The sequence below is a fragment of the Heliangelus exortis genome, chromosome 2 (genome assembly GCF_036169615.1).
Source record: "Heliangelus exortis chromosome 2, bHelExo1.hap1, whole genome shotgun sequence".
Classification (NCBI taxonomy): Eukaryota; Metazoa; Chordata; class Aves; order Apodiformes; family Trochilidae; genus Heliangelus; species Heliangelus exortis.
Genome location: NC_092423.1, coordinates 116,455,930 through 116,482,479, shown reverse-complemented (window position 1 = coordinate 116,482,479; position 26,550 = coordinate 116,455,930). Strand labels below are relative to the sequence as shown.

The 26,550-nt window shown below is 41.0% G+C and overlaps 1 protein-coding gene across 4 annotated transcripts in view; it reads right to left on the bottom strand.

The window, feature by feature from the left end:
• TRIM55 (tripartite motif containing 55) overlaps window positions 1-26,550 on the bottom strand; it is a 38,051-nt gene that overhangs the window by 10,080 nt on the left and 1,421 nt on the right. The window contains exons 3-10 of one of the 4 annotated variants that reach the window (XM_071737678.1): window positions 20,723-20,888; window positions 18,919-19,014; window positions 14,786-15,019; window positions 13,736-13,758; window positions 13,504-13,628; window positions 11,131-11,351; window positions 9,049-9,336; window positions 6,634-6,724 (exon numbers count right to left, since the gene is read on the bottom strand). In XM_071737678.1, coding sequence (XP_071593779.1) covers window positions 6,634-6,724; window positions 9,049-9,336; window positions 11,131-11,351; window positions 13,504-13,628; window positions 13,736-13,758; window positions 14,786-15,019; window positions 18,919-19,014; window positions 20,723-20,888 — 1,244 coding nt within the window. The remainder of the gene's footprint in view (window positions 1-6,633; window positions 6,725-9,048; window positions 9,337-11,130; window positions 11,352-13,503; window positions 13,629-13,735; window positions 13,759-14,785; window positions 15,020-18,918; window positions 19,015-20,722; window positions 20,889-26,550) is intronic. The other 3 variants (XM_071737677.1, XM_071737676.1, XM_071737679.1) reach the window with 3 other exon arrangements.

The following is a 26,550-nucleotide window of genomic DNA, read 5'->3' as shown; positions in this document are numbered from 1 at the left end:
CCATTCACAGAAACAGGTAAGAGTGAGCCAGCATAGCTTCGAGGTGTGTAGATGGAGGCTGGAGCACTACTCACATTGTTAGTGACTAACTTGGGCTGCTGTAACTCTGTGGGGTTGGGGGTGTATGTGAGCTGTGGACACAAGAACTCACTGATGGAGATGCAGGAAGAAAAGCTGAAATGTCAGCTAAAGCAACTAATTGCCATTCTTCAAAGCCAGCACATGACAGAAGGAAGAAAGTCTTGGCCAAAGGTAAAACTATTTTGCCCTTGTCACCTGTTGTTGCTGCCCCTTTTCCTTTGTGTATTTATTTCTCCATGTCTTCAGCTGCCTAAATCTTCTCCTTGCTATGACCACACCAACTGAAGCTGGTAGCCAAGAAATTACTCCCCTCCAACAATAATACACAGCTCAGTGAGCAGCACTGTGCCTTCCTGGACAGATGTCTGTAGTGTCATGTCCCACATTGTGATCTCTGCTTGTCCAGTAGCAATGCTGGTTTACTTGCACAGTGCTCAGCCAGCCAATGTGCAGAATATTAAATAAAATTTCCCTCTGCTTATCTTGCACTGTACCCAGATGAAGTCCAAGGAGGCTGTGATAAATACTGCTCTTAAAGCATCTGATTCAGCCACAGTTATTGACAGGTTTTTTATGGAATATAGAGCACAGACCACAGGCAACTGTCCCCAGAGACAAGCTTGGGACTGACCTGCGTCTGGGTGGACATCAATTACATTTTTTTTTAAATGTGTCTATTTATTTAATAATATTAAATTATGAAATTGGGCATAAATATACAAATGAATGCCTTTTAAAAATCTGTGCCAGATGTTGAAAAGGCTCACCAACACTGATGGGGGAAACAACAGCTACCTTTCCACAGAAAGGTATTTTGTAGTAGAGCAAGTCATACAGCAAGTGTTTCATCATGAGAAACAGCCACTTTTGTGTGCAGAAGTGCTGAGCCAGGAGTCCTCCAAGAGACTGGGTCTGTATTTTGATCACCGTCTTCAGTTGTTGAGATGGTGTCAGGCAGATTTTATAGGCTGCCCTCTGAATTAAAAAGGGCAATGAAAAATTCAGATCACTTCTCCAGGACTGTGAGATCCTCATTCTCTGCTCAGTCAAAGATGTGACAACTATGCTGGATATCTGCACCATCTTCAACATCACAGCACCTGTCAATACCTACTGGCTGGCAGCCTGGGATAACAGGTTTTCTGAACTAGTCACTCATCTCTTAGTGACCTGAAGATTACTGTAAAGGTGTTAAGAATAAATATGAACTGAGAAGGCAGTCTAAGACTGAATCAATGCTGTCCTTCTCCTTTTTTATTGTTTCATTTTGGCTGTACATGCAGCACCCCCAGCCTGTATCTCCTTTTCAAATGCCAGGCAGGTGGGCACTGAATCCTGGAGGGTGCTGCAGTACAGCCCCTTGCTTGCCCACAAGTCAGAAAAACCTAGAAGTAGCATGACACAATATATGAAGGACTCAGATAAAAACATAAATTAGTTTACTAATTACTGCCCGTGGGATTTCAGGTCAGGTAAGGTGGTATTTAAATCCTGATCCATCTCTAATGATCATGGGATTACAGGCACCACTTTTCACAGGTGAGTGCACAGCTGCACTGAGGGCCTGAACTGTATAAGGCAGCAGGATGAGAACTGAGTATTTTACAGACAAATGGCTTGTGCTCTTGAAACACAAATCCACTGTAATGTGATGTAAACCAGAAACAGTTCATCCATGATTAAGAAATATTTTTTGTTTACACTCTATTTTTCTTTCCAAACAATGAGCAGAACAAGTGATGCCTGGAGGAGGCGGTCAAATGGAGGTAGGTTTTAGTATTAAAATGTGCAGAAAGACCATGTCTAGGTGAGCCTGGCTTTGTAGTAATTGGAACAGGAGAAATAATTTTGTCCATTCTTTCTCTCATTGTGGAGGTCCTTTTGCCAGAAATGGACTGAAAAAAATTAAATATACATAAATCAGATGATATCTATGACTCACTAGACAAATCACAGAGAAGACTATTTGAGGCAAAACTTCAGGTGAAGTATTTTGCCACTCATATTAATTATGAGAAACTGTTGTCTGAAAGCCAGTCTTAATGTATTGCCCTCACGATTCATCACTGCTGCCTCTGAATCACTCTGATAATTTTCAGAAGCAAGGGAGAGGTGTTAAAAGAGGAACAATCAAGTCTTTCCTGATTTTCTCTGCATGCATTTGCTAAACTGAAGAAAAAAAAATCTCACCTGAAGTACAAAGTCGAGATGCAAAATGGAAATTTACAGACAGAATTTGCCAAGAAGTAAACAGCAGCATGAGTGTCCTCAGACCTGGTTGCTATAACAGAGTCCCAGCTTACTAAGTCAAATTACAGGCAAAGGTAGAATTTTTTTTTCAGTTAACTGAGATCCTTACATGAGCTACATGCTGAACAATTTTATTTTTCCAAGTGAAATTTAAGAGATGCTTAGGAAGAATCTTCAAACAGAATTTAATTTGGGCTTGTGTACTAGCTGATTCATGGGTCTCCTACAAAGAGCTCGACCAAGGATAGATGACCCATTTTTCATTCCTTCAAAATATTCATGTTTTTTATCTGATCATAAATAAGACCATGCATTTTTCTGCCTAAGGAAAGCTATAGCACAAGCATAACCAGACATAGATGGTAAATATCAAGTTGACTTTTGCTTTCTGCATCCCCAGATCTTTCACCAGCACTAAATCCAGGTGGTTCAGGGAGCAGAAAGCCTTCAGAGCAGCTTCAGAGCTGTCTGGGCTGTCTCTGCTGCTGGCAAACTTCTCATCCCACTCTGGGGGCTACTGTGGGAACATTTTGTCGGGTGGGGCAAGGGGAGGGAGACCCCTTGGCATCTTTCCCACAATTTCCAGCCTTACAAGACTGTCTTAAGCACTCCCCTCTGTGATTCCGTGATTCTGTGGTGAGACACCAGAACAGGTTGCCCGGGGAGGCTGTGGGTGCCCCATCCCTGGAACTAAGTGCTCAAGGCCAGGTTGGATGGGGCTTTGAGCACCTGTGCAGGAGGGCTGGAACTAGGCCATATTTCAGGTCCCTGCTAACCCAAACCATTTGATGAATCCATGGTCATTTGAGAGCAGCACTGTGCTAAAGTGGGGGACTGTACCTTTCATAAAGTGATGGAAAAACAGAGGTACACTGGGAATGTGCAGTGTTATGTCTCTCTGGCTTATTTTGGTTTGAAATGATCTTATTCTGTCTATGCTGTCTGCGTATTGACATGACAATCAGTCAGCTGAAACTTAGCTAAGTACTGACCCTGCTGACATGTGATTTAAAGCTGTCTGAGGGAATATTATTTGAAGGTTCACCAGCTGAAACTGAAGTATTCAGCATCAGGGCAAAGAGAAATACAGTGCGTGAATACAGAGAGGACTGTCCTTATGGTAATTCTGGCAGATGGCATAATGTTGCAAGCAGGTAATAGAAAATTCTAAAACTAATGAAACAAGATTAACATAGGTCACTCCGTTAGTATTTCTCCTCCCAGACAGCTCAGTCCTGATTGCATTCTATATACTCATGGAACTAACCCCATCCTAATTCCTTGGGGAATTGTACTTACTGGCAGCAAAGGAAAATTCGATCAAAATACTGTTTGTGGGTGGTTAACTTGCACTTTCTTTCAAACTAAACATATGCTTGAGTCCACTGGAGCCACAGAGAGTCACTTTTCTGATGGGCAAGTTAAGCAACAGAATATAGGATCCAGTACTTCATTTTAGATGAAATAAACTGGATAACCAGAGGCCCAGGTGAATACAAGACTTTAGTAAATGCTCACAAATTTGTACGGTGTTGCTGCTTGAGAGACGTCACCTACAAAAATCTCATCAGGGGAAAAAAATTAACAAACTTTTCCTTATGTATCCATTGCACTCTTAAGCAGACTGAGATAATGTGAGCAGATCTAAAGTATTTTGTGACCTGCCTTCTTCCAGTAGCAGCACAAGAAGCACTTTTTTTAAACTACTCCTCACTGCTGACTTTTGAGATTTTTCTTTTACAAACCAAAGTATGGAGTGCTTTCACACGGGAATACAATTTTAAGGTTTATACATTCCCAGAAAATAGGTTTACTGTTCCTGATGTTCATGGCCTTCTTCAGGCATCAGAGATCTGCACAAGGAAGCTGAAGGGCAGAACTTATGGACAGCTTTTCACCTTTTGTTACTTAAAACAGGGCAGCAAGAAGGGGTTACATACCTGGCTTGTTAGCTGGGAGTACTGTGCATTGGCACTGTTAGAAGTGGCAGATGTTCAGCACTCCTGAGAGCTATTCTTACTACTGAATGTCACTCAATGCATAGTTAGAAGTCAGATTTTGAATAGGGGCCACATGCTCCTGTAGGTATGCCAGCCCAACACATAGATGCTATGAGTATTTACAAAACACACACATATTCTTCATATGTCTAAACCTCCACCCTTATATGCCATTGGTAACACCCTTCAGGCATAAAGAGCATAAATCCATGTGCCTGAGTCTTGAAATGCACAAAGGTCTAATGCACAGAATTAGTATTCTTCATCCTAGTTTGCTTAGCCTGTCTTCTGAGACTGAATACAATAAAATAACTTAAAGACTCTGTGAAGGTTTGCTTCACCTCATTCTGTAACCCACCACACACACAGTCTCTAAACTGTTCATGTTCTTGATTTGGACTCCCAAGATTTTTTTCTCTCATGCACTGGGAAGTAGTTCAAGTAATTTTATGATTTGGCTTTCAGGGGCTTATCATGAAAAAAGAAAAAAGGACAGTGAGCTGATACCTCACATGTGAGATAAAGACATGTAAACAGTCTAAACAGCCAACTCACTACACATGGAGAAGAAAATAATTTTTATGCAAATAGAGTTTGAGACCAAAATGTCTTTCTCCCTCACCTCCTCTCTATTTAATGATTAAATAAATCATAAAGCTGTCACTAGAGACCACATAGAAAGAGGTCTCAAATGGTAAAAATCAGAGCTTTCTGCATGGGTCTATTTTTAATTTCAAAAGGTATTTTGAATTTAAAAAGAAAAAGAGGGGAAAAAATAGCATAAGGCTATCTGCATGTCTGATTTCCCAGGAGAACAAACAAGCTTTATGTCCTCTTGCAATAATAAAGAGAATTTTCAAAATCTAACACAAATAAATGAAAATTAAACTATGATCCATAAATTTAGTTGAGATTCACAGTGCCCAATGCTTTTCAAATTCAGATTACCATCAGACTGCATCTTTTTGTATAACTTAAGCAGCTAAAGCATAGGTAATAGCTTTTTCTCCTCTCTCCTTTTTTTTTTTTTTAATATGGAGAGGTAGACTTCAGTCATAATGCAGAACTTTTTGCACATAAAAGTTGAATAATAATTTATCATTTTTCATTCATTTTTCATAAATGCGCCACATCATGTTGCATACTCCCTAAAGTACAGAAAGTAACCAGGGAATAGCAAGATTTTTGTGGTGAAGAATAGACAAAAATTGAATTCTGCTGTCATTAGAGCAAATATCCAAAGTTAACTACAGTTGTTCTGTGTCAGAGGTCTTTGGTCTTCAGTAAATCAGCTTAAACTCCCTATTAAGTAACACAGAATTTTCTGCAGATCATCCATATCACTTTGGAAACCAACTATACAATTGTGTCTTATTTAAGAGGGGCATGAATTTGGAGCTGGAAAAACTAAATAATGGAGAATGTCTACCCAAAAAGGAGCTACTGCAGAATAGATGTTACAGAATAGTTAGGGTTTAATTAACAGTATTTGTATTCATGACAACTTCACTGGGTAGTGAAAGTCTTAGTCCTTGATCTTACAGATATGTCAGCTCTTAACTAGTGTCACCTAAGGAAAAAAAAAGTCTTTACCTACAGAAAGCTTTTTAAAGCATGGATATTTAAAGCACATACACGGCCTTAGATATCTGAAGGGCTGGGATCTGCCCCCAAGCTACATGGGGCATATTTGGTACTCATGCTCACTAGGAATGTTCTTGGGTGCCTTTTGGTGGAAAAAGGACCTGAAGAGGAGTACCCAATGTGTAAGATGTGCTGTGTGTGCTGGGTGGCACATGGTGGCAGTCCTAGGGGGACCTCCGGGAGCAGGGCTTGAGGAGCACAGGTGGTTTGCTCACAACAGGAATCCTAGCAGCAGGTTTATTCAGGTTTTTTTTTTTCTTCCTGGTGTTTAGTCTTTTGATGGCAACCGTTGCTCTTCCTCCCTCAATTTGTTGGACTGAACAAGCTCAGGGGTCTTCACATTTCCTGTCAACGCAGTGGTTCCCCACCCTGCTGGTTATCTAACCAGAAACTGAAATATAAGCCCATTTATCTGAGGGAGTAAATGTCTCTTTTCATCTTGAACTAGGGAGATGCAACGTTTAACCATGCAGGAGTAAGCTGAAGGGTAGCATTTCAAAGGTGCAAGGAAGAAATGTTTTTAGGCAGCTTGTATTGTGAACAAGAATGATGTTTTTGGATAGGAAGAAAGGGGAAAAAATCCTCTAAAACCATGTAGGAACATCATCAGAGACACTATTTGAATTGTTAGTTAATGATAAAATGAAATATTTCCTACCCATGAAAGTACAAATCAAGTATTGAATCAGATTCCAAAGATGATGTAGTATGATAAGAAATGCCAAAAGTGATATGCAGATTGCTAACTCCTGTGAGAAAATAAGAAGAGTGCTTCACCACTGTTGTCATGACACAAACTAGTCATTATCACTACATTCAGTGAAAAAGCTCTGTTTCCACAGCACTTTTCCATGATATTCTTTAATTGGAGGAAGGGGGTAAAAACAGTCAGGTGAGGAACATCAGTCGGGGTTTAAAAAAGATAAACAAATGAGGCATTTCAGAGTGGGCTGTGTAAAAACCACATGCAGGATAAAAAACAAAGTTGAAGTTCACACACTGAAAAATGATGAGTGGCACACAACAGAGACCATTTTGCTTGTGACAAAGGCACATTTCAGCTCAGATCTGCAAATCTGACCACGGCATCACCTTGCAGCACCACCCTGCCTAGCTTGGTCATTCTGCTTTTTCTGGTTTTTACCACACTTTGCACCTTTCTGCTTCCCTAGCTTTCCAATCCATTCCTCTGTCTCCAGCCCAGGGACAACCCCATCCTCATCTGTCTCTTGCTCCTTCTTTCTCCTGTCCCCAGAAACGTGCTACTCTTCCCAGCATCTGCCTCCTCCCAAAATGTCATTTGCGATCTAGGAAAATATTGAAACCAAGAATCCCCAAATTCATACATCAACAGTAACTGACATCTTTCCCAGGGGCCTGTTTTTATTCTCAGAACCTGATGATGAAGAGAGCTGGGTGCCAGATTGCTGCTTTGTTGTGACTGAAAGCCACTGCCACTGTATCTTCAAAGAGTTGGCCATATCAAACCTTTATTTTGGTCCTTTACTTGGTGCTGGTAAATTAGGACCCAGGGAAGCAGACCACAGTCAGGCAAGCTTCCAGGGAATTTATCCAGTAAAGATTTTACCTGCCTATGGTGAGGGCTGTCTGCCCAGTCAGTCATGGAACTGATATGAAGGACGAGCAACAAGTAATTTCACTGTGAATTTACCTGCTTCTGCCAGCTCATTTGGAATATACTTAAGAAGACAAGGCCATAGCAATTTGACCTTGGTAATTTTAAAATACTCTTTTTTTAAAAAATATTCCATTCAAATATTCTCGGATCATACTCGGACTTGAAAAATAGGTTCTGAAGTTTGGGGGACAAATACTGCTTTTCTTAAAACTGAAGTCAGTGAAGATCCTTCCACCAAATTCAAGTGTCACCAACTAAAGCCTCCAGCTGAAGGATAAGTGCCTCTTTTATCATACCTGTGTGAACTCCTAACCTCTTTCCCACTATACAATGGTTTCTCCTGGTAGAGCTGCTTATGTATGCTGCATGTACAAGGTTGCTTATGTATCCTCCAGCTTTAAGGAACAGCATGAAATATTTACTACTCACTTGTGCTTTCACACACACACACACACCTCATCTCCTCTCATCACACATAGACAGGTAATTACTTTGCTAACCATATATCAGGGTGGCCTAATTTAGAGAGTGCTGCTCATGGGCTGGTGGCCAGGCACAAGAGCAGAAGCAGCTGTAGTGTGCAAATCGTTTACACACAGCTCCCTCAGCTCTATTCCTTGGATCTTAGACCTATGGGGAGTTTGTACACATATACAGAAGAAAGAATATTCAAATTCAGGTTATCCCAACTCTTATATTGTCATTTTCAGGGGGAAACATCCTCCTATACCCAAACACATCCATTTCTGCTATTTGATCATGCTGCTGGTAGTTTAACTACCAGCAGAACTGGAATATATTATCTTCATGCTTTCCTTTAATCAAGTCCAAATACTCCTAGGAGGAAACTCTCTTCAACAGATCTGAGTCTGGGAAATCACAGAGCTTACTGAGAGGCAATCAAACACACAAGAGGGCTCCAGGTATCTGCATAGCTTCGGGTTCACATGGGGAAGCCATATGCTCCAGGAGCAGTCACAGAGCTGCAATGGGCAAAGCCAAGCCAGGGCTGCTCTACCAGTGGTGGTAGGATGGCACATGAGGTACAAAGGCTTTCAACAGGTGATGAGAATAATCTCATGCAGAGGATTTGTCTGCTACAAACACATGCAGATATCTGACTGCACAGAGGCATTGCCAGCCTCTCCAACAGCTCCTGAGCATGTGCATGAGATACTTGGATAACAGTTTGCACAAGTGAGGTGCACTGGCAGCTAAGCACAAGCAACCACCAGCATGCTACTCTGGAAAGTCAGCCTCTCACATATTGGAAACCCTCCGTAAATCCAGCGGCATTTATGCTGTTTCCATACTTCTGAAATTATTCTTATTCTTTAGCATGCAGGGGGAAACTGAGTCGCATTTTCCTTAGCAGCTGCCGTTCCCGCCTTGCTGGGAGTCACAGCCCTCTGGAGTGACTTTGGTGGCACTGACCTTGGACGTCGCTGCAGTGGCATTACTTTCCTTACCACTCCCCGGTGCACTCTCCTCGACAGCTGCTGCTGCTGGGGCTTCAGCCTTCTTTGCACTTGTTTCCAGAGAAACAGGAGGCCCTACTTTCCCCAGCCCACTCTCCGGGGTTGAGCTCGGACTGGTTGATTGCCGTGACTGAGCTTTGTACCAGCTAGGGTAAAACAGTGGATCCATGGATTCTGCTGTGGCCGGCACTTGAGTGTCAGACTCTGGGGTCTGTTGGGAACCACTTGGTGTGACAATCTCATCCTTAATCAGGACAGATAAAGAGAAGAACAAGCAGAGCGCATCACGTTACCTTCCTGCCTCAGCCACGTTGCTCTGCATGCAGTGTTTGTTAAATCTCACTGCAAGGGATAAATTTCTCCTAACACAGGGTTTGAAAGAATTAAAATCAAAATGTGAAGCAAAACCAAATACCCTTTGAATAACACAGATATGGGAAAGAAAATAAGTTACTCAAAAAACAGAATAGGAGGATAGAATTAGTGGGGAAGGCGATGCTAACTGAAAAAGAAAAGAAATTCTGCATAAGAACCTCATGAACTGCTACCTGCCATGAATGACAGGTGTAGGTACTTTTGAATGGCTGACTGGTCTATAGGTTCAAAACAAGACATTTTCCATGGAGGTTGTTGATATGAGCAGTCAGAATAAGGGAAATGCAAAGGCACTGGAGAGAAATTTGCCCACCAGTCTTGATGTCAGTGTTGTAAGCCAAACACAGTTGCTCTGCAAGGAAGTGGAACAGTTGGCTGAACTGCACCTCTCTACCTGTATAAAGCTCTTGGGCCTATCACCACAGCACTCCTGCTTTGCTTTTCTTATACCAAAAGATAAAAGCTGAAATACAGGTATCCCATACACCGCAACACTCTCATGCATTGTTTGACACCAAGCCTGACCATCTGCTAATGACATTTTACAATTGCTACAGCAGCATGCTTTCCCTTTCCTATTTTAGCCTCAGAAGTGAGGGATTTAATATTACTTTGTTCCTAAGTCTTGTTTTCATAAAACCCTGCAACATTTAGGCAACATAATTTTAGTTAAGTCAGTGCAAATCCTCAAGACACTTTCCTTAAATAAATAAAGCTTGATTTAAGGGCATCTTCACACAGCTGGTGCAAACTCACGTGTTTTTAAATCAAAGGAAGAATGAATCTATTGTACTTGTTTTTCCTTGGTTTATGTGGGGAGCTTGCTATAATCAAGGATTCTTTATGTGGTCTCTTGTTTCCATGCTGGCTTCCTCAAATATTTTCACAGAAGCCTTTACCCACACAGCAAATTCAGTGGATAAATTGTGTAAGAGAAGAATTTGCTAAGTTAATTGTATGTAAGGCCAGCTAAAACAACACATGAAGTATTTTTTTTTAATGCAAGTCTTTTAAAATATTCAGCAATTAGGGTCTCATTCTTATTGCATTCCTTGGAAAAAGTGCTGACCGAAATTATTCACACCCTCTCTCTTTGCTGCTAGGTTGTAAGATGCACTCTCCTCTCCTGTTTGGTGTATGATATCTCTGCTTCCACTCAGATGATACCCCTATGATGACCAGGACTGAAGATGGGAAAAGCCATCCACAGAAAAGAGATTAGAAGTATGATCTAAAAATTGTTGGCTGAAAGCCCCCTAAATCCAGAAAGAGCACCAAATTCTCTTCTTATAAATATTTTAACAACCATTTCATTTATAGTAGTTAGTCTGAATTAAATCATAGCAAGCAGAACATCCACTGTAATGCACTAAACTCCCAAGTGGAATCTCTTTTATTTGTATCTTATGTACCCCACATATATCTCAATTTATCTATCAGAATAACCTTTTGCCCATCCAGCAATATATACACAGGCCAAGATGACAGAGTACACTTGCATATGTGCATAAAGGGGCAAGAAACAATTTTCCTCTCCAGTGCATTGACTCCCTCAGCCATGCTCCTGACACATGGTGCCTACAGGACACACAGGAGTTTTTTCTTGCTCTGCCAGGGTGCACTCAGCATAGCTGGCAGGGCAGTGTGGCACCAGGGCACTTACCAGACCAGCTGGGGTGGTGGCCAGTGGCATGGGAGAGGGTTCAGTCAGGGGCTCTCCTGCTGTGCTCTGCAGTTCAGGGTCCTGCTGAGATGGCTGTGATGTTATCTCAGTCCCTTCCTCCTCCACCTCTTCGTCTTCCTCCTCTCCCGATGACTCTGTGTGGACTTCATCCAAATCTTCACCATCCACTGTCTCCTCCTCTTCCTCTTCTCCCTCCTCTTCTGATAGGACAATGTGTAAAAGGACATGGCTGAGCACAATACGAGAGCTACAGTCTTTATGTAATTAAGAAGACATTTACAATTTCATGGCAAAGATAACGATAATCTGATGCCTGGCAGAGGATTCAGGCTGGGGAAAGGCCACTGGTGAGGAGCCTGCTCCTATCAGCCTGGACTGGGCACTGCCATGGGGCTGCCAGCAGGCACTTCACAGCAGGGAGGACACTGAACAAACAGGCTTGTGAAAATCTTAAGCTGTCCCTTTCTATGGGAAGAAGGACAGAAAGTCCTGCCAATGCAGTTGTCCTCATGAGGGATGTGCAGCACAGCTCTGCACTTTTTGGGGAGAGGACACCTGGTTTGGCACAGTCTGCCAGGAAAAAAAAACCCTCTTGCAATTTCAGGTATTTATTTTAAACACCGTTAAAGCCATCATTACAAACCTTCACCAGGTCATTGCTTTGCAGTATATGACTGGAAGTTTGGGATACCAACCTCCCTAAAACCAGACTGCCAGACTTGGTCAAACCATCCCTTTTGCATCATCTGCCTCATTGTGTTACCAGCATTTGTGGTTCAGATCGTTTCCAGAGGGAGCCCCCTAGCAACCCTTTTACTTCTGTGTAATTACACTATTCATCCAATGAAATGTCAGATGTTATTAAGAGCCACCCTAGCAGATACAAGAAATAAACTTAGATGGATGCATTAACCCAAGCTCCAAATTGGCTGTGCATTTTGCAGAGGTTACAGTTCTGACTGAGTATGTAGAAGGAATGTAGCTCTGCAAATTAAGTAACACCTTCAAAACAGATAAATGTTTCTACAGGCAAACAAACTCCTATAAGCAGAGTGCTGAATCTCTGCTTCCACATCACCTGGCTGCAAAGACATCATTGGCTGTAGTAGGAGTTTCAAATGCAGAAATGAACTCTGATTGCCAAAGCCCTTGCTAATGCCTTGTCCCCAAGAAGGGGATGTCACATTCCCCACCCCATGGTGGGGGTGTGTGTGCCCAGAGCACAAGGTCAAGATCTTGGCAGACACGTGTGGCATGGATGTGGCAGCTGTAACTGATCACAGAAATGAAAAGGGCATGAGGCTGTCACTAGGGATTGTCCCTACCAGGAAAATTCCCTGGAGGTTCATGGCCCTGTGAGATGCCACCTGCTTCTATGCTGCTGACTGGTGCCACAGCTGCTGCCCCACTCCATGGCCCCCTGTGCCAAGTACAACTTGTCCACAGATCCCAACCTACACACTGCACAGCAAGCAGGCAAAGTCCCTCAGAAGGAGCAGCCACATGCTCTGAAGGTAGTGCAAGTTCTGGCAGGTGAATAACGAGAGTGTGGCATCTACATGAGACTTAACTGGGCTGATAAAGGTAAATGTAAATGTTCTAGAAGAATAAAGAGCTAGCAAGAAAATCAGAGATACCCAGATGACTATTAATGGGGCCTTTTAATAGAAGAGATCTACTAATTTGCAGCACCATTAACTTCTTGTGGCTTGCTCTGTAAGATAAAGCATAGATGGACTTGGATTTCAGGCTACGTTGATAAATGTAGAATTACAACTTCACATTACTATTACATACGTTTAGTCATGACATCATTACAAATGACATGACACAAGATGTTAAATGCATGAAAGATGACAATTTTGCTTCTTTCTCTAACCCTGTGATTTGAATTTCAATTATGTTTCTGTAACATCTCTTGATTATTAGAAAAAAATTTTTAAAAAAGCATCTTTCTTAAGTACTTATTTTAATAGTAAACATTCTGTTTCTTTAATGACTTTCTAGAGCTGACAGGGTATACAATAAAGTCATCTTTAAGACAAAAGAGGACTTTACAGACAGAGATAAAATCTTAATTTTGTGATCCCTTTACATGAGGAGGCAGTAAAGGTTATGGGCTTAGGAAAGTACTGAGATGACATAATAGGTAAAATAAATGATGTCAGCCGGTTATGTGATTTTTTTTACTGTTGTGGATTTTGCTTTTGATTTTAATTGATATGAAAATTACAGAGTTACAGAGTTACACTTTGGGATGGAGAAGATTGAAGTCTTCCTACTCAGTATCATCATGTAAATTACACACAGCTGCAATTTAAGGAAGCACTCTAGGTGAAATAAATTACATACCTCTGTCGAAATCAATTTCTCTTATTATCTTTTCTTCTCTACTGAGGTTCACTGTGAATTGGTTCATATTTTCATACCCATCCTCTATTTTTTCCATTTGAAATCCCTTAGATGCTTCAGTAATTCTGGAACAGAGGAACAGAGAGATTTGTTATTGGCATTTGGATTTGCAGGTAAATTTTTAATTTGTAATTGATTATAAAGATAAAGAGTACGAAGTTTGAATACTTACTTTTGTAGCAATGTTTTTGCATTCTGTGGAAAAGAAAAAAAAAGAAAAAGGAAATAACTGGCTTCTTAAATGGTTCCATTTTTCCAGATATTTTATTCATTTAGATGAAATTTTTACCCTGGCTCCTTTAAAACACACTAGTATGGATCTCATAAATCACAACTATGTGCTATATGAATGAGATAAAATTTGGATGAAAATTAGTATCGTATAGCTGAGTAAACCTTTTGGTTCATTGAAGACATTTTAATTAAAATATAAACATGATGGGAAGTACAAACAATTTCTGCAAAAATGAAGTGGTATTATTCCTGTGCTTTCTTTTTTTGTGTGTGTTTGTGCAATTGTTCTGAGCCACAAAATTTTATTTGTCCAGAAATAATATTGTACTTTTAAAAGGCAATTATTTGATGAAAATAAGTTGTGGGTTTTTTTCTTTGTTTGTGTGGGGTTTATTGTTTGTTTGTTTGTTTGTTTGTTTTCTTGGGAAACACCCTTGCAGCTTTTAATAGAGAGGAATTATAAACTTGCAGGACAGAAATTCTACACCATTGAGTTTTGTGGACAAGTTGCTAATGGTTCATCAGCTCTCCTAAATTTATAGCAATTATACAGAAGAAAAAAATACCTAAGGAAAGACAAAAATGTGACTTAAAACATGTATGTTTAATCCTTGGAAAGTTAATTACTCTGTCAGTATGCAAATGAAACCTATGACTCACGGAAGCTCAGATATACATATGTTACAGTGGTGAGACAATAAAGATATGTTGGAAAACATTAAAATTCCTGTTTCTTCTTTGGAGACCAGACATTTGTACACAGGATAGTATATTTTGATGCAAATAGGAAATAGGCATGTTCTTGGTTTGGATACTATTCACAGGACTAGTGATTTGGATGTGCTGATGCAAGTGTTTAAAAAATGAGTTTTTATAAACGTTCCCTCAAAGATGGCCAAACTCTGAATGTGCCTAAAATTGCAAAATGCTTAAATAGTATTTTGATAAACAGTAATTCATTTTCTATCTCCGCTTATAAACATTGTACCTGCAAAAACACGGCCATTTCTGGCTCTTCCATGAACTGTATTCCTGATTCAACCAGTTTTGATACAGCTTCCAAATGATCCCCATACTTCTTCATCAGGGAGCGGACGTGTTCCAGTTTTTCCTCTTGGGTTCTAGTGATTATTTGTGTCATCTCATTTTTTCTTTCTTCCAGTACAGAATAGAGATAATCAAATTTTTCACACAGCTGCTCTTTTTGTCGTCTGCAGCATTCCTGTGAATCATTTGGTTTATGTTAAACATGTTCTTAAAAGAGTTTCTATTTTTACAGTTACTTGGAAGCATTTTCATCAAAGAAATTCCTCTCTCTGAACAGTGCAAAGGATTTTGAATGACCCCAGAGACTTTTATAATTTTCAAAGTTCAAGCTATTGGAACAAAAGTTTTAAAACTGTTCTCAAACTCTGAGTTTCAAGCCAGTGAAACAGGTTATTGTATGACTTGTCATTCTGCTAAAAAATTATGAAAGATATTTATGATATCTGTAGTGATACATTAAAGTCTGCAGAAAAAGTAAAAGCCCCCATGACACTAGCATCTGAGTTCATTTCCCCAAACAGAATGGTTTTTAAAGAAGTGATTATCTCAAATCAGCTCTAGAGAATTTTCTTTTGCTACCACAGAACGTGGAACTATCCTGGCTGGGCTTGATTTTCACATATGACATCTTAGTCCCTATTTTGATAATAGGTGCCCATTATATTCCATTTACTGTGCACTGAATGAGGAAGAGGTACCACAAAGAACATTATGTGTAACAAAAGCAGGAAGACAAGAAGGAGGAATCAGGCCTTCAAGCACTCCTTCAAGCACTGATTTTCACATCATTTTTGGAGATGTGAATTATTTTTTTTTTTTTTTAGATATGACACTTCTATTGTCCTTACAAGCAGACAATGCAGCATATTTCACTGAGTAAAGAGGATGGGTTTGATGACTGCTCCATCAAGTGCTCTCTAACAAGAACACACTGCACTTGCAGGGGAGGATTTAAGGGTAGGAAATTGAAGACATGATCTACAATGCCTGAGGTCTACCAAAGAGCATAGCCTCATTGTGGTTATATCTGGTTGTGGATGGTGGTGATTACTTAAATCCCTTTCCTAGGAACTAAGGCTGAATCAATTCCTTATCTTTGTCCCTTGAAGCAAAATACTGAGATCCTGGCCCCACAGGATAGTAACAGTCCCACAGTACTTATGGAGGTGATAAGACTATTTGTAGCACTTTTGCCAGAGAAAATCCAACTTTTTAGTTGACTTTCAGCCAAAGCTCTTTCCTAAAAGTGGTGACAGTTTGCTCTGTGTCATTCAAGAGAAAGCCTTTGGAAGATGGACTTGTGTCCAAAAATCTGTCTCTACCTTTAGGGTTGGGAAGCCAATACAGATCTTGTTTCACTGATTCAAGTATCCACCTCTACTTCCCAGTGAGGAAGACTAGGCTAAACAGCCACTCCTAGTTAAAAATTCCTCAGAGAGAATGTGGGGACAGGCTTGTCCTGTCCTGCTGGAGGTCCTTGCTGCTTCCCAGAAATTCCCAGTTAGTGAATTAAAGGGTGGGGATAAGGAAGCTCTCAAACCAAGTGAGTCACCATTCCTGGGTGTCATTTTATTGTTCCTCTCCTCTTTCACTCCTCTCCCAGCTTTCTTCCAGTGCTTCCTGCACTTCTGCTTGCTTCAGATTCCTCTTCAGTTTAGTCTACAGTGACCTCCTCTGAAATATCACTCAGATCACTTGTAAACAACCTTAATTTCAAGACAGGTGTGTGCTATCTTTGCCATTTGACACAAGACATGCTTTAGCAGAAGAGCAAGAGACAGACAGCAAGGGTGCCCTGAGAGATCCCTCCCCACCTCTAATCTCTAATATATAGTATTTCCTGTCAGCAGGTATTAGACTTGTGAGCCTCAAGATAGAGAGTGCAAAACAGCTTCCTAACTGCAAATGCTGAAATATTTTTGAAATATTCTCTTTCTGGATAAAATGTTCCTAGGACCCCTACGAGGTCTCTGCCTGATGGAATTACCCTAAGCAGATTCTGGATAATGAAAAAGGTTAATGAAGGCATGACATTCCATTGTAAAAAGTTCTCAGCCTTGTTGTTTTTTAAAGCTACAGCAAAAAGAGAGGAGTCCTTGCCACTGAGCATGAGTGTCACTGTTTGTTCTGAAGTACCTGTGTTGACTGACCCATGCTATCAGCATTAGAAAGAAACACTGTAATTTTTCCTTCATGATTTAGCTCATACTGTTTACAGGACTAAACACTGCTTAACAATTTATTATTGTTTTCCAGTATTTAGCATTTCATACTCCTTTTTTTTTTTTTTTTTTTTTTTGGTATAATATGTGTATGTGGTCTACCTTTCAATCTGCTAAAGTCTGTAAAATAATTAACAATATTTTTTGTTTGGTTTTTTTCTGTTTTTCAGGGTTGGATAGGAGCAATAGCTAAATATAGAACTGTAGGTTATTGCTTTCCAGCTAAAAGGAAAATGATCATCCATTTTTTTGCTAAAGCAGATACTCATTGTTCTCTGCAAAGTATTAAGCAGAGAGAAGTGGCAGTCCTGGATTTTAAGTGTTATTTCCATGTGCAGACATTTCTCAGCTCCAGCTGTAGCTTTTCATTTTCAAGGACAGACTGATGTCAATTCAGACAAAGCTCTGGTATGGCAGGAAATGTAATTTGGGCGAAATATAGCATGAAGTGCCACAGTAAGTTCTAGAATCTATTTTCTGCAATCTTTGACTTTAAAAGAGAAAGGCTTGTTAAAACATCTGAAGATACAATGGCTGCACTTTCTGTGGGATTCAGGTTTAAAGGTTACACTTTAAACTGAGAGGATGACTCTCAGGAAGCCAGTTTCAGAAACTGTTGTATTTATTAAGGTATTTTTAGCACAGTGTTTTCTCCCTGCTTCAGATTAGATGTTTGAAGTTTTGTTTCTGGTTCATCTAGTTCAACTTAAATGGGTATAAACTTTTGAATTGTATCATTCAGATTTCTTCAGTTAACCTACTTGACAGGCTTGTTTCTGGCTGCAAAGTCCTGATAGCAGCCCATTTCATTCTTGTAACAGGAAGGCTTCCTGACTATGAAGTTCTGACTGTTGCTAAAGTGCTCTCACATTTGCTTGGGTTAATGGTTCTGTTTTTTGAACAAAACTTGGACATTTTCTGTTCCTCCTTGCTCTGAGCAAATAGCAGTCTTGGGCAAATGTGAACGTAGATTGTGGAATCAAATCTTCATACCAGTTAGAATCTATACATCTTGGATTATCTTCTTTTTCTCTTTTCCAGCTCTGAACGGTCAATACGATTCTAATTGGGCTGAGATTCCTTCACAAGGTGCTTCATCAAACTTGAATCACAAAATCAATTCATATGAGCTCCTCTTAGGCTATTGCTCTTTTATGCTCAAATTAATGAGAGCTGATATTTGTATTTGCTTTCCTGGTGCAAACCTTTTGGAGAAAATTAATTCTTCTGCTACTGAATGACACAAAACTAGTTTCAGCTCTATCAGAATAAGACCTTTACCAGAAAAACAATAGGAATCCTAAGTCTTCCTTCCCATGAGCAACAAAACAAGACTCCTTAAAGGACAGTGTGATTATATTTAAAAACTACTTCTGCACAGAAGACAAGGCAACCAAATACAGAGCTCACTGACACACTTGGGAGTCATCCTGTAGCTACCCAATGGCTGAAACCAGGGCTCTGTTCACAGGACCAGTCAAACTTTAGACTAATAGTAGTCTCTTACAGCTCTAGAACCTGATTTTAGATGTTAAATGAGCTGGGAGCTGATGGTGTTTTGTTGTATCTGCTTTTCTCTTCAGCAATATCCTATCCCACTAAGAATGCTGAGCAGCAACACGTGCTGATCCTTGACCACATGGCTAGTGCCAGAGGCAGGGTGCTGAACAGGATGTATCCTTTGGCTGAATCAGAATAGCTGATACTTTATAAAGTCATAGGTATTGATTTAGTCAAATGCTGTGGGAACACATTTGGGTAAAGTGAGATCTGTTAAAGAATGATCATTAACAGCAGTTTAAAAGATTCTACATCACACTGAAATAATTGCATTTAAAGAGGTAGTACCCACCTCAACAGTCTTGCAGGTCTCCTCAAGCTGTGTGACTATCCCTTGCATTCTGTCATTGCTCCCCACCAGGACTGCAATGCCATCACTCAGCTCGGACTGGGAAGTAAGGGAAGAGCAAACAGGAAGGTGTTAGACATTGTCCCACTTCAGGGTGCCACATAGAACAGTGAGGAGAAACAGATGAATAAGCCCTGTCAGAGTCGTAGCTCTTTTTTCCACCAGAACTGAGGCAAATCGAAGCTTTACCTGCCCACCAGTTACCAGCTACTACTTTGACATCTGTTTCCTTTCCCCAAACACTGAAATCACTGACATTTTGAAACTTTTCACAAAGAAGAAAATGCAGTTGGAAAGACTGAAGCACTTTGTCCTAAGAGGCCTTTCTAGATGCTTTTGTCTGAAACACTGTTTCAACAGCCCTGAAATATACCCTTTGGTTTGTTGAGAAAAAAAACCTTGTCTCTTTAGGGAATGTTTTTTTTTTAGTGTCTGGGTCTAGCCACTCCACTGTGGTATTTCCCTGAGGACTGTAACACTTGGCCCTGGTGAAGAGAAGAGATGGCCCCTGGACCTGAGAGGACTGTGGAGGTAGAGATCCCCTGGCATGGGGAAAGGGGACCTGGGGCTGTGGTGAGAGAAGGGGAAAAAGGAGGCTGAGCCACTGGCAGGAGGTGAATGGAAGAAGGAAGTGGCCTCAGTGTGGAGTGGAAATGGCTCTGAGGTATCTGTAGAAGAGGAGAGACAGAGAAGCTAGTCCCAAAGGAATTCCCTAAGGAATGTGGTGAGGGTGCTGGGGAGGGCAAGGTGCTCTTGGCACACTGCTGTAGTGACAGAGGCAATTGTATCTGTGGCCTGCACAGTTTTGTAAGGGATCCTCTGAAGCATGTAACCTACAACCTCCAGGTTACGCCTCCAGCCTCGGGCATGACAGCCCCTTTCCACAGGCACTCTGTGAGGGAAACCACTGGTTGTAAATCTCCATGCATAGGGAGTGATAGGGGCATGGATTCAGTCCAAGAAACTTCTCCCTCTTCTCCTTCCTTTTTTTTTTATTAAAAAGGATGTTTGCAACTACTTTCCTAAAGTCCTAAAGTGACTTCTCATTTGTAGTTTCCAGACATAAGCATTTGTATGACAAAGTTGGAAGCCGGGATTGCAAACTTGGCCTGTCTGATTGCTTGCCCCACTGGGGCTCTAGAAAAATGAGCTGTTTATCTCAGGAGGATAACCCAGTGAGTCAGGTTTTAAATTAATACTGTATTAAAAATAAACAAGTCTTTTACTGGTGACAGCAAGGGCAGAGGATGTTAGGTACATCCTGTGCTGCCAACTACTGAACATTCCTGCTTTCACTTGCAGGAAGAGGATTTTCACTTAACTTTTCTTAAAAACGCAGTGCTTAAAGACAAGACTGTCTGATAGGTAACTACTTGATTTGTAATGATCTGTTTCATGTGTTGAAACTCACACTTGTTTTTCTGATCTAAAAGCACTGGAATAAAAGAGATTAGGAACCCAGAAAGAGATATCCTCAGCTTCAAATTGAATTGCTGTCTAAAATGTTTACTCACTGTACTAACAAAAATCGAGATACTGCAATATCTTTCTGTGTGATCTCTCACAAATGTACTTTCCTGTGTTTCTAAACCGTCCCTACCAATTAGTGTGAGTCTCACACACACACAGGAATAGCAAAAGCACCTCCATACCCCTTTGGAAATCTGCATTAAGTCTGTGGGAATATTTTCCTGTTGATGGTTCTATCAGTTGCTGGGAGGACTATGAGATATGAAAAGATACTTACCTTCTGTTGCTGGTAAACATTTGTAAGAGGAGCAACTTGACAGTCTTTGTGGGCACCAAAGACTTTGCACAAGGAGCAGGTGGGCATTTCGCAGTTCAGACAATAAATATTAATTCTCTCATCTTCATGCTCTTCACACATTGGCTGGTCACACTTCCTTTCAGGTCTGCAAGAGAACACAAGTTTAAAACAAATTTAGGGCTCATGAGTTTCTGATGACAACAGTTAGGGTATCAGCATGAAATATGGTACATGTGGTATACATATGTGTATAGTTTAGCAGTATCCAAAGCTGACCTGAGTACACAGTGGTGCCTCAAAGCTGCTGCACAGGATGACAAAATACACAGCAATGCAGCTTAATGTCCTTACACAACAGGCAGAGATAATATAGCAACATGACTTCATGTGGTGATTCCAGCTGAGAGTGTGGGTGAACCCTTGCTCATTTTTAAAAACGTAAATAACCTGAGACTTATATCAGACTGCTCTTATACTTTTGTTAGCGTGTTATCTAACGTCTGTTTGAAATACAAAACATGTAATTTCTTTCAGGTTCATCACGCAAAATGTTGGGCCCTTGGCCTTAATGCAGCAAAGCTCTGATGCAGGGGACTAATTCAAAGCAGGAGTTGCAGGCATTGATGGGCCTTTATGCCCTTAATTCTATACCTCTGCCAATGAGCTTTGTGAGGCTCAGGTCAGGACTGTCACTATCAAACTGGACCAAGTCCTTACAGTCTTTACACTAGGCCAGAAATGAAAATAAGGTCTCCCACAAATTAGTTTTATCATGCACACATCTAGCTTGGACAGTGCTGAACTTTTTAACAGTAAGGAACTCGATTATACCTGTCACCAAAGGCATGGCTTACACAAGAGGCTTTCCTCTCCTCTGCTAAGGCAGGAACTGTCACCAGACTACAGCTCAGTCTTGATCTTCTCTTCAACACAATGATCTATCCATGTACACACAAGCCAGCCCCTGCTATTTTAGGAAATAATTTAGCTGTGGCTTCCTTTAAATGAACCACTTAAGTAAGATTCCCAGTGTCAGTGAAAGCTCTGGTCCAGTCTGTGTGGGATGGCTGATGCTTTTCTGACCCCACACTTCAGGCTTAGCACCCTGAGCAAGCATCTGAGTGGGTGAGGATATGGGACCAGAGGACAGTGTCAGTAGGTTGATAGAAGGAATGTGCCTAGGGTGCCTGGCACCCTAGGTTGCCACTCCCACTGTGGCAACATTAAATATTTCCAAAATAAGCCATTATCCTGTTCTGCTACCATTTGGAAGGAGAATTATGACTTACCTGTGGTAAGTGGAGCAATGGCATCAAAGAAATATATCTTTTTGTCATTAGGTAGAAAATATTTTCCAAAACTATAGAATTTAATGGAATTATACGGAAATCTTTGTTATTAAGTTATTATACAGAGCTCTGTAGCAAGGAGGGAACCAGTCATTCTTTGCAAGTTTAAAATGTATGGGAAAATGTTTACTTTATAGTGTCTTACAGTAGACTTTTACCATACATTTTGGTAGAGTAGATTTGACATTTACTTTTTAAGTACACGTTTTGCCTTCTGAGGGGAATTGAATGTGATGCATTTAAAAAAATGTATTTTTTTAATACGTCAGATGTATTTTAAAAAAAAGATCAAGAAACAAAGAGAATATCTAATGCATTTTTTTTTCTTTTTAATTTTGAGAGGGCATAGGGGTTCATAAGGAAAATCCGTAATCTGCAATACAACACATGACAGCAGAATAAAACAAGATGTATACTTTTGAAGAAAGCCTGCATTTTTGGGTCAGATTTCCAGCACACATTTACACAAGGCACTGAGTGTGTCAAATCCAGCATCATTCCAGTGCTAGTCAAAAGAGGTGTGTCCCCACTACCAAAATACTTTACATTGTTTGCAGTGACTGCAAACAGTCCCTAATATATTTGTGTTACAATGCGTGAGTAGGAGGGCTCCTGTGTGAGGGGAATAGCAGACAATGAATTTCAGAGTTATTTGTTAAGCCTGAAATGGCTGCTCTTCCTGCAAATATATACAAAACCAGAAGCAGAAACCACTAGAAAGTTATTTGACACTGGAATGGTTCACTAGCATGAAAGACACATTGCACGGGGCAAAAAAAACCCCAACAGTGTCAAGTGAGTTCAGCCAGAAGTAGCCAACCTTCAAAAGTTCTGCAAAGAGCTAGAAGAAACCTGGCAGAACTCCCTGAACTGGTGGGGCTCTGAAAATGGTGACAGGAGACTGGAAGAAAGGAGATCCACAGCCTCTTTTCTAAGGCTATGCAAAAGATACTTAGCACAACATTCTCTGACTTCAGAGGGCATCCTCTACATGCATGTTGGTATAGCAAAGGCAAAAAAAAAAAAAAGCTCTAAGTTTAAAATGTCAGCTGCTTCTGAAACAGGAGATTTAAAAGTAGCCAATTGAAAAATTACAGCATGGTTTTTCTAGAAGAAAAGATTAATCACAGATGTTCTTGTGACCAAAGAAGCAGCAGGTTGCTGAAACAGCTTAATAGCTTTGTGCTCTCGTTCTCTGACTCTGCTCTTTGAGATGCTGAGCCTGTGTTTAAATGCTACAGGATTAATTTTTTCCATTTAAATTGGGTTTGGATCCTAATGCCTGCAGTGTAGTGTATGTTTTCTGGGTAGGAAGATTCTCAGCATTGCTAAGGCCACACCTGGAGTACTGGGTCCAGTTCTGTGATCCCCAGTACAAAAGACACATGGATATACTGGGAAGAGTAGTCCCTAAAGGACTCTGAAAATGATTAACGATGGGGAGCACCTCTCCTGTGAGGAAAGACTGAGAGCTGTGACTTTCAGCCTGGAAAAGAGAAAGTTCAGGTGGTTCTTAACAATGACCTTGATCTTATCAGTACCTTCAGGTATCTAACTACCTGAATGGAGGGTAGAAAGAGAACAGAACCAGGCTCTTTTCAGTGGTGCCCAGAGGCAAGACCAGGAGCAATGAGCACAAACTGAAACACAGGAGCTTCTCTCTGAGCGTCAGGAAACACTTGTCTACTCTGAGTGTGATGGAGCACTTGCACAGGTTGCCCAGGGAGGTTGTGGGGTCACCTTTCTTGGAAATACTCAAAAGCCATCTGGACTCTGTCTCCTTGGGGCGTTGGAGAAGATCCAGGTATTCTCTCTCCTCATCACTTTTGCTGTGCAAGGGGCTCCTGTATAGCTCCCCTGCTTGGTGATCTGTGGGCAGGCAGCCCATCTCCCTGGCATAATCTGCCTGAGATCCCCAGGCATCTCTGCAGCCCATCCTGGAGAACCACATCTTCCCTTGGGAGCTGTGGCTGAAGCCTCTGTGTTGTCAGGGATATCTAGTCCTAGGTCTGCTCTCTGCCCTGTCCTGAAGCACATCCCCACACCTCAGCCCACCACACGGTCCCTGCTGTGCATGCTGCTGCACTCACTGCTCCATCTGTCCCCTGCTGAAGGGAAAGCCTGTGCCTTGGGCTCTCCCTGGCAGATGCGAGGCAGAAAGAGTGCTCAATGCTCCTTGATCAGGATTCAGCTGGTAACAAAGCCCAAAGCACCTTTTTGATCAGGAATAGCAGGCTGGGCTTGTTAAAGGCTGCCACAGCTTGAGAGAAGTCACAGACTCCTGTTGCTATCCTTTTCTGGTGGCAGCAGGCACCCTAATGTTCTTAAGATACTTCAGGTAATCAGTGGCCTACAGACTTTCAAAGATTAGCTTAATAGTTTAGCCAACTCTTATTTCCCCTGGGGTCAATCCTTTGCTGTCCTTTAAAGCTTTGTAGGAGTCATGTTCTGCTTGAACATTTCTTTCCTTGTGTTGCTAATAGATTCTAAATTGGGCAACAGGCTATGCTGCCATCAGCAGGAATTAGATGAGTAATGGGATAAAGGACCATATCATGTGATTTTTATTAATAGGAGGGTCTGTATGTGAGGGCTGTGGCAGACCCTCCCAACCATATAGCCCAGCTACTTCCCCAGCTTTTATTTAAAAAAACCCAACCCAAATCCTTAATTCCAATAGAAACTAAAAATTAAATACATATTTTTGAAATAAATTATTTTTGCCTAAGCAGGAGACAAAAGCTTACTCCCCAGCTGAATTCCTCTTATTCTCCTCAGTTCATATGAAATGCAGCTGGGAAAGGGCATCATTTTGGCACACTCAGTTATGGTGAGTTACACCCACAGGAGGACCAGTGGATGGAGAAGAGTCCCCTGTCTTTGGAAATCACTGGTACTGCCAGTTTCAAAGAAGAAACAAGCAGGAAAAGGTCACATCTCACCTTTCCTCTTATGTACCTCTGCCAGACCCCAGCCCTTTGTTTGGAAGAGGCTGGTACAAAAGGAAGAGGAGAAGACTAAATTTCCCCACACTTTTTCGTTTTTGGGGGGACAACATGGGGTAAAGCCATGGCAGGTCTTGCTCACACTCCTATGGGATCCTGAGGAACATCAGGCAGAGGGAGATAAGCAGCTGAAGCCGACAAAGTGCAAAATAGTTTAGATAATGCTGCTATGCATTGCCTCTGCATGTAACCCTGACTATAACTATCATTCTAAGGAAGTACATGTGAAGGTTAAATAAGCGTTTTAACAGACTAAATAAATGGTCCTTTTGGACAAATATCTAAGCAAATACATGTTCATAATTTTATCTTTTTCTATTCTCTCCTTTTACATCATGTATTTTACTCTTGTGGAATCTTTTAAAATCTACTAAATCTCTTATATGTCCAATTAACTGATTTGTTCCAATTGCCCATCAACTACATGGGTCAAAGAGCTGTGTTTCTTTATTTTTAAAAGTTAAATAGTACTGCAACCTGGGAAAAAAACCAAAACCCAAAAACCAAAAAAAAAACCAAAAAACAAAACCCAAGACAAGACATTAGGCAACATATGTCCATCTTACTTGGTCAAATGCAAAGTCCACCACTGCAGTTTTGCTGATTCATTTCCTGCAAGATTTTCCTGACTAAAATAATATCTGGGTATCAATGTCACATACAGGAGTAGCTGACCTCTCCTTGACACTGAGCACAAAAGGGCAGAGAAAGAAAAATTTTAAGCTGACTTCATGCTCTCCAACCTATGCCCAGCTACAGCAGTCCTCAAAGGAATATATATGGCCAAGAATAGCCAAAGCCACTGTTGGGCTCCAAAATGCCCTCTCTGCTGGTGACTTTCCTTCTTAGGTAAAGTGCCCTAAGCCATCTAAGGTGCTGGGCTCCAAAAGTTGTGTCCTCCTGCTCCAGCTATGTTGCCTAATTGTCCCTGTGAAACCCAGCTCCTTGTTGGGGTGGAATGGGAAGACTCTCAGGGAGCAAAGCCAACACTCTACCTTCCTTTAGGTGTCCCAGCCACCTTGTCATACATAACTGACACTATGGATGCTCACTGGTGACAACTGGTGGCTTCTCTGGGTGACAGCTACTAGCTTGGCAGCCTGGGACCAGGCTTAGCTTTCCCTCTAGTAAGTTCCACATGGTGGTACTATGCATCCCACCCATGTCAGGGCAAGAGAGATGAGAACAAAACATCTTTCAATTGCCAGCCCAGGCAACTAACATTCAGGACTGTTCTTACTTTTTTGGATTAACCCACTCCTCTCCCTTGAGGTCCTGATTCTTGTGCACAGCCACACATTACTCATCCGTATTATTTTTGGCTATTCCCTCTCTTTTATGGAGTCCTAAATAAGATTTGATTTAATGAGTTCAAATCCCCAGCTGACAGGAATGGAGATTTTTTTTATTGAGTTTTGATATAACATTATGATGCAGGGTATCTTCTGTGTGA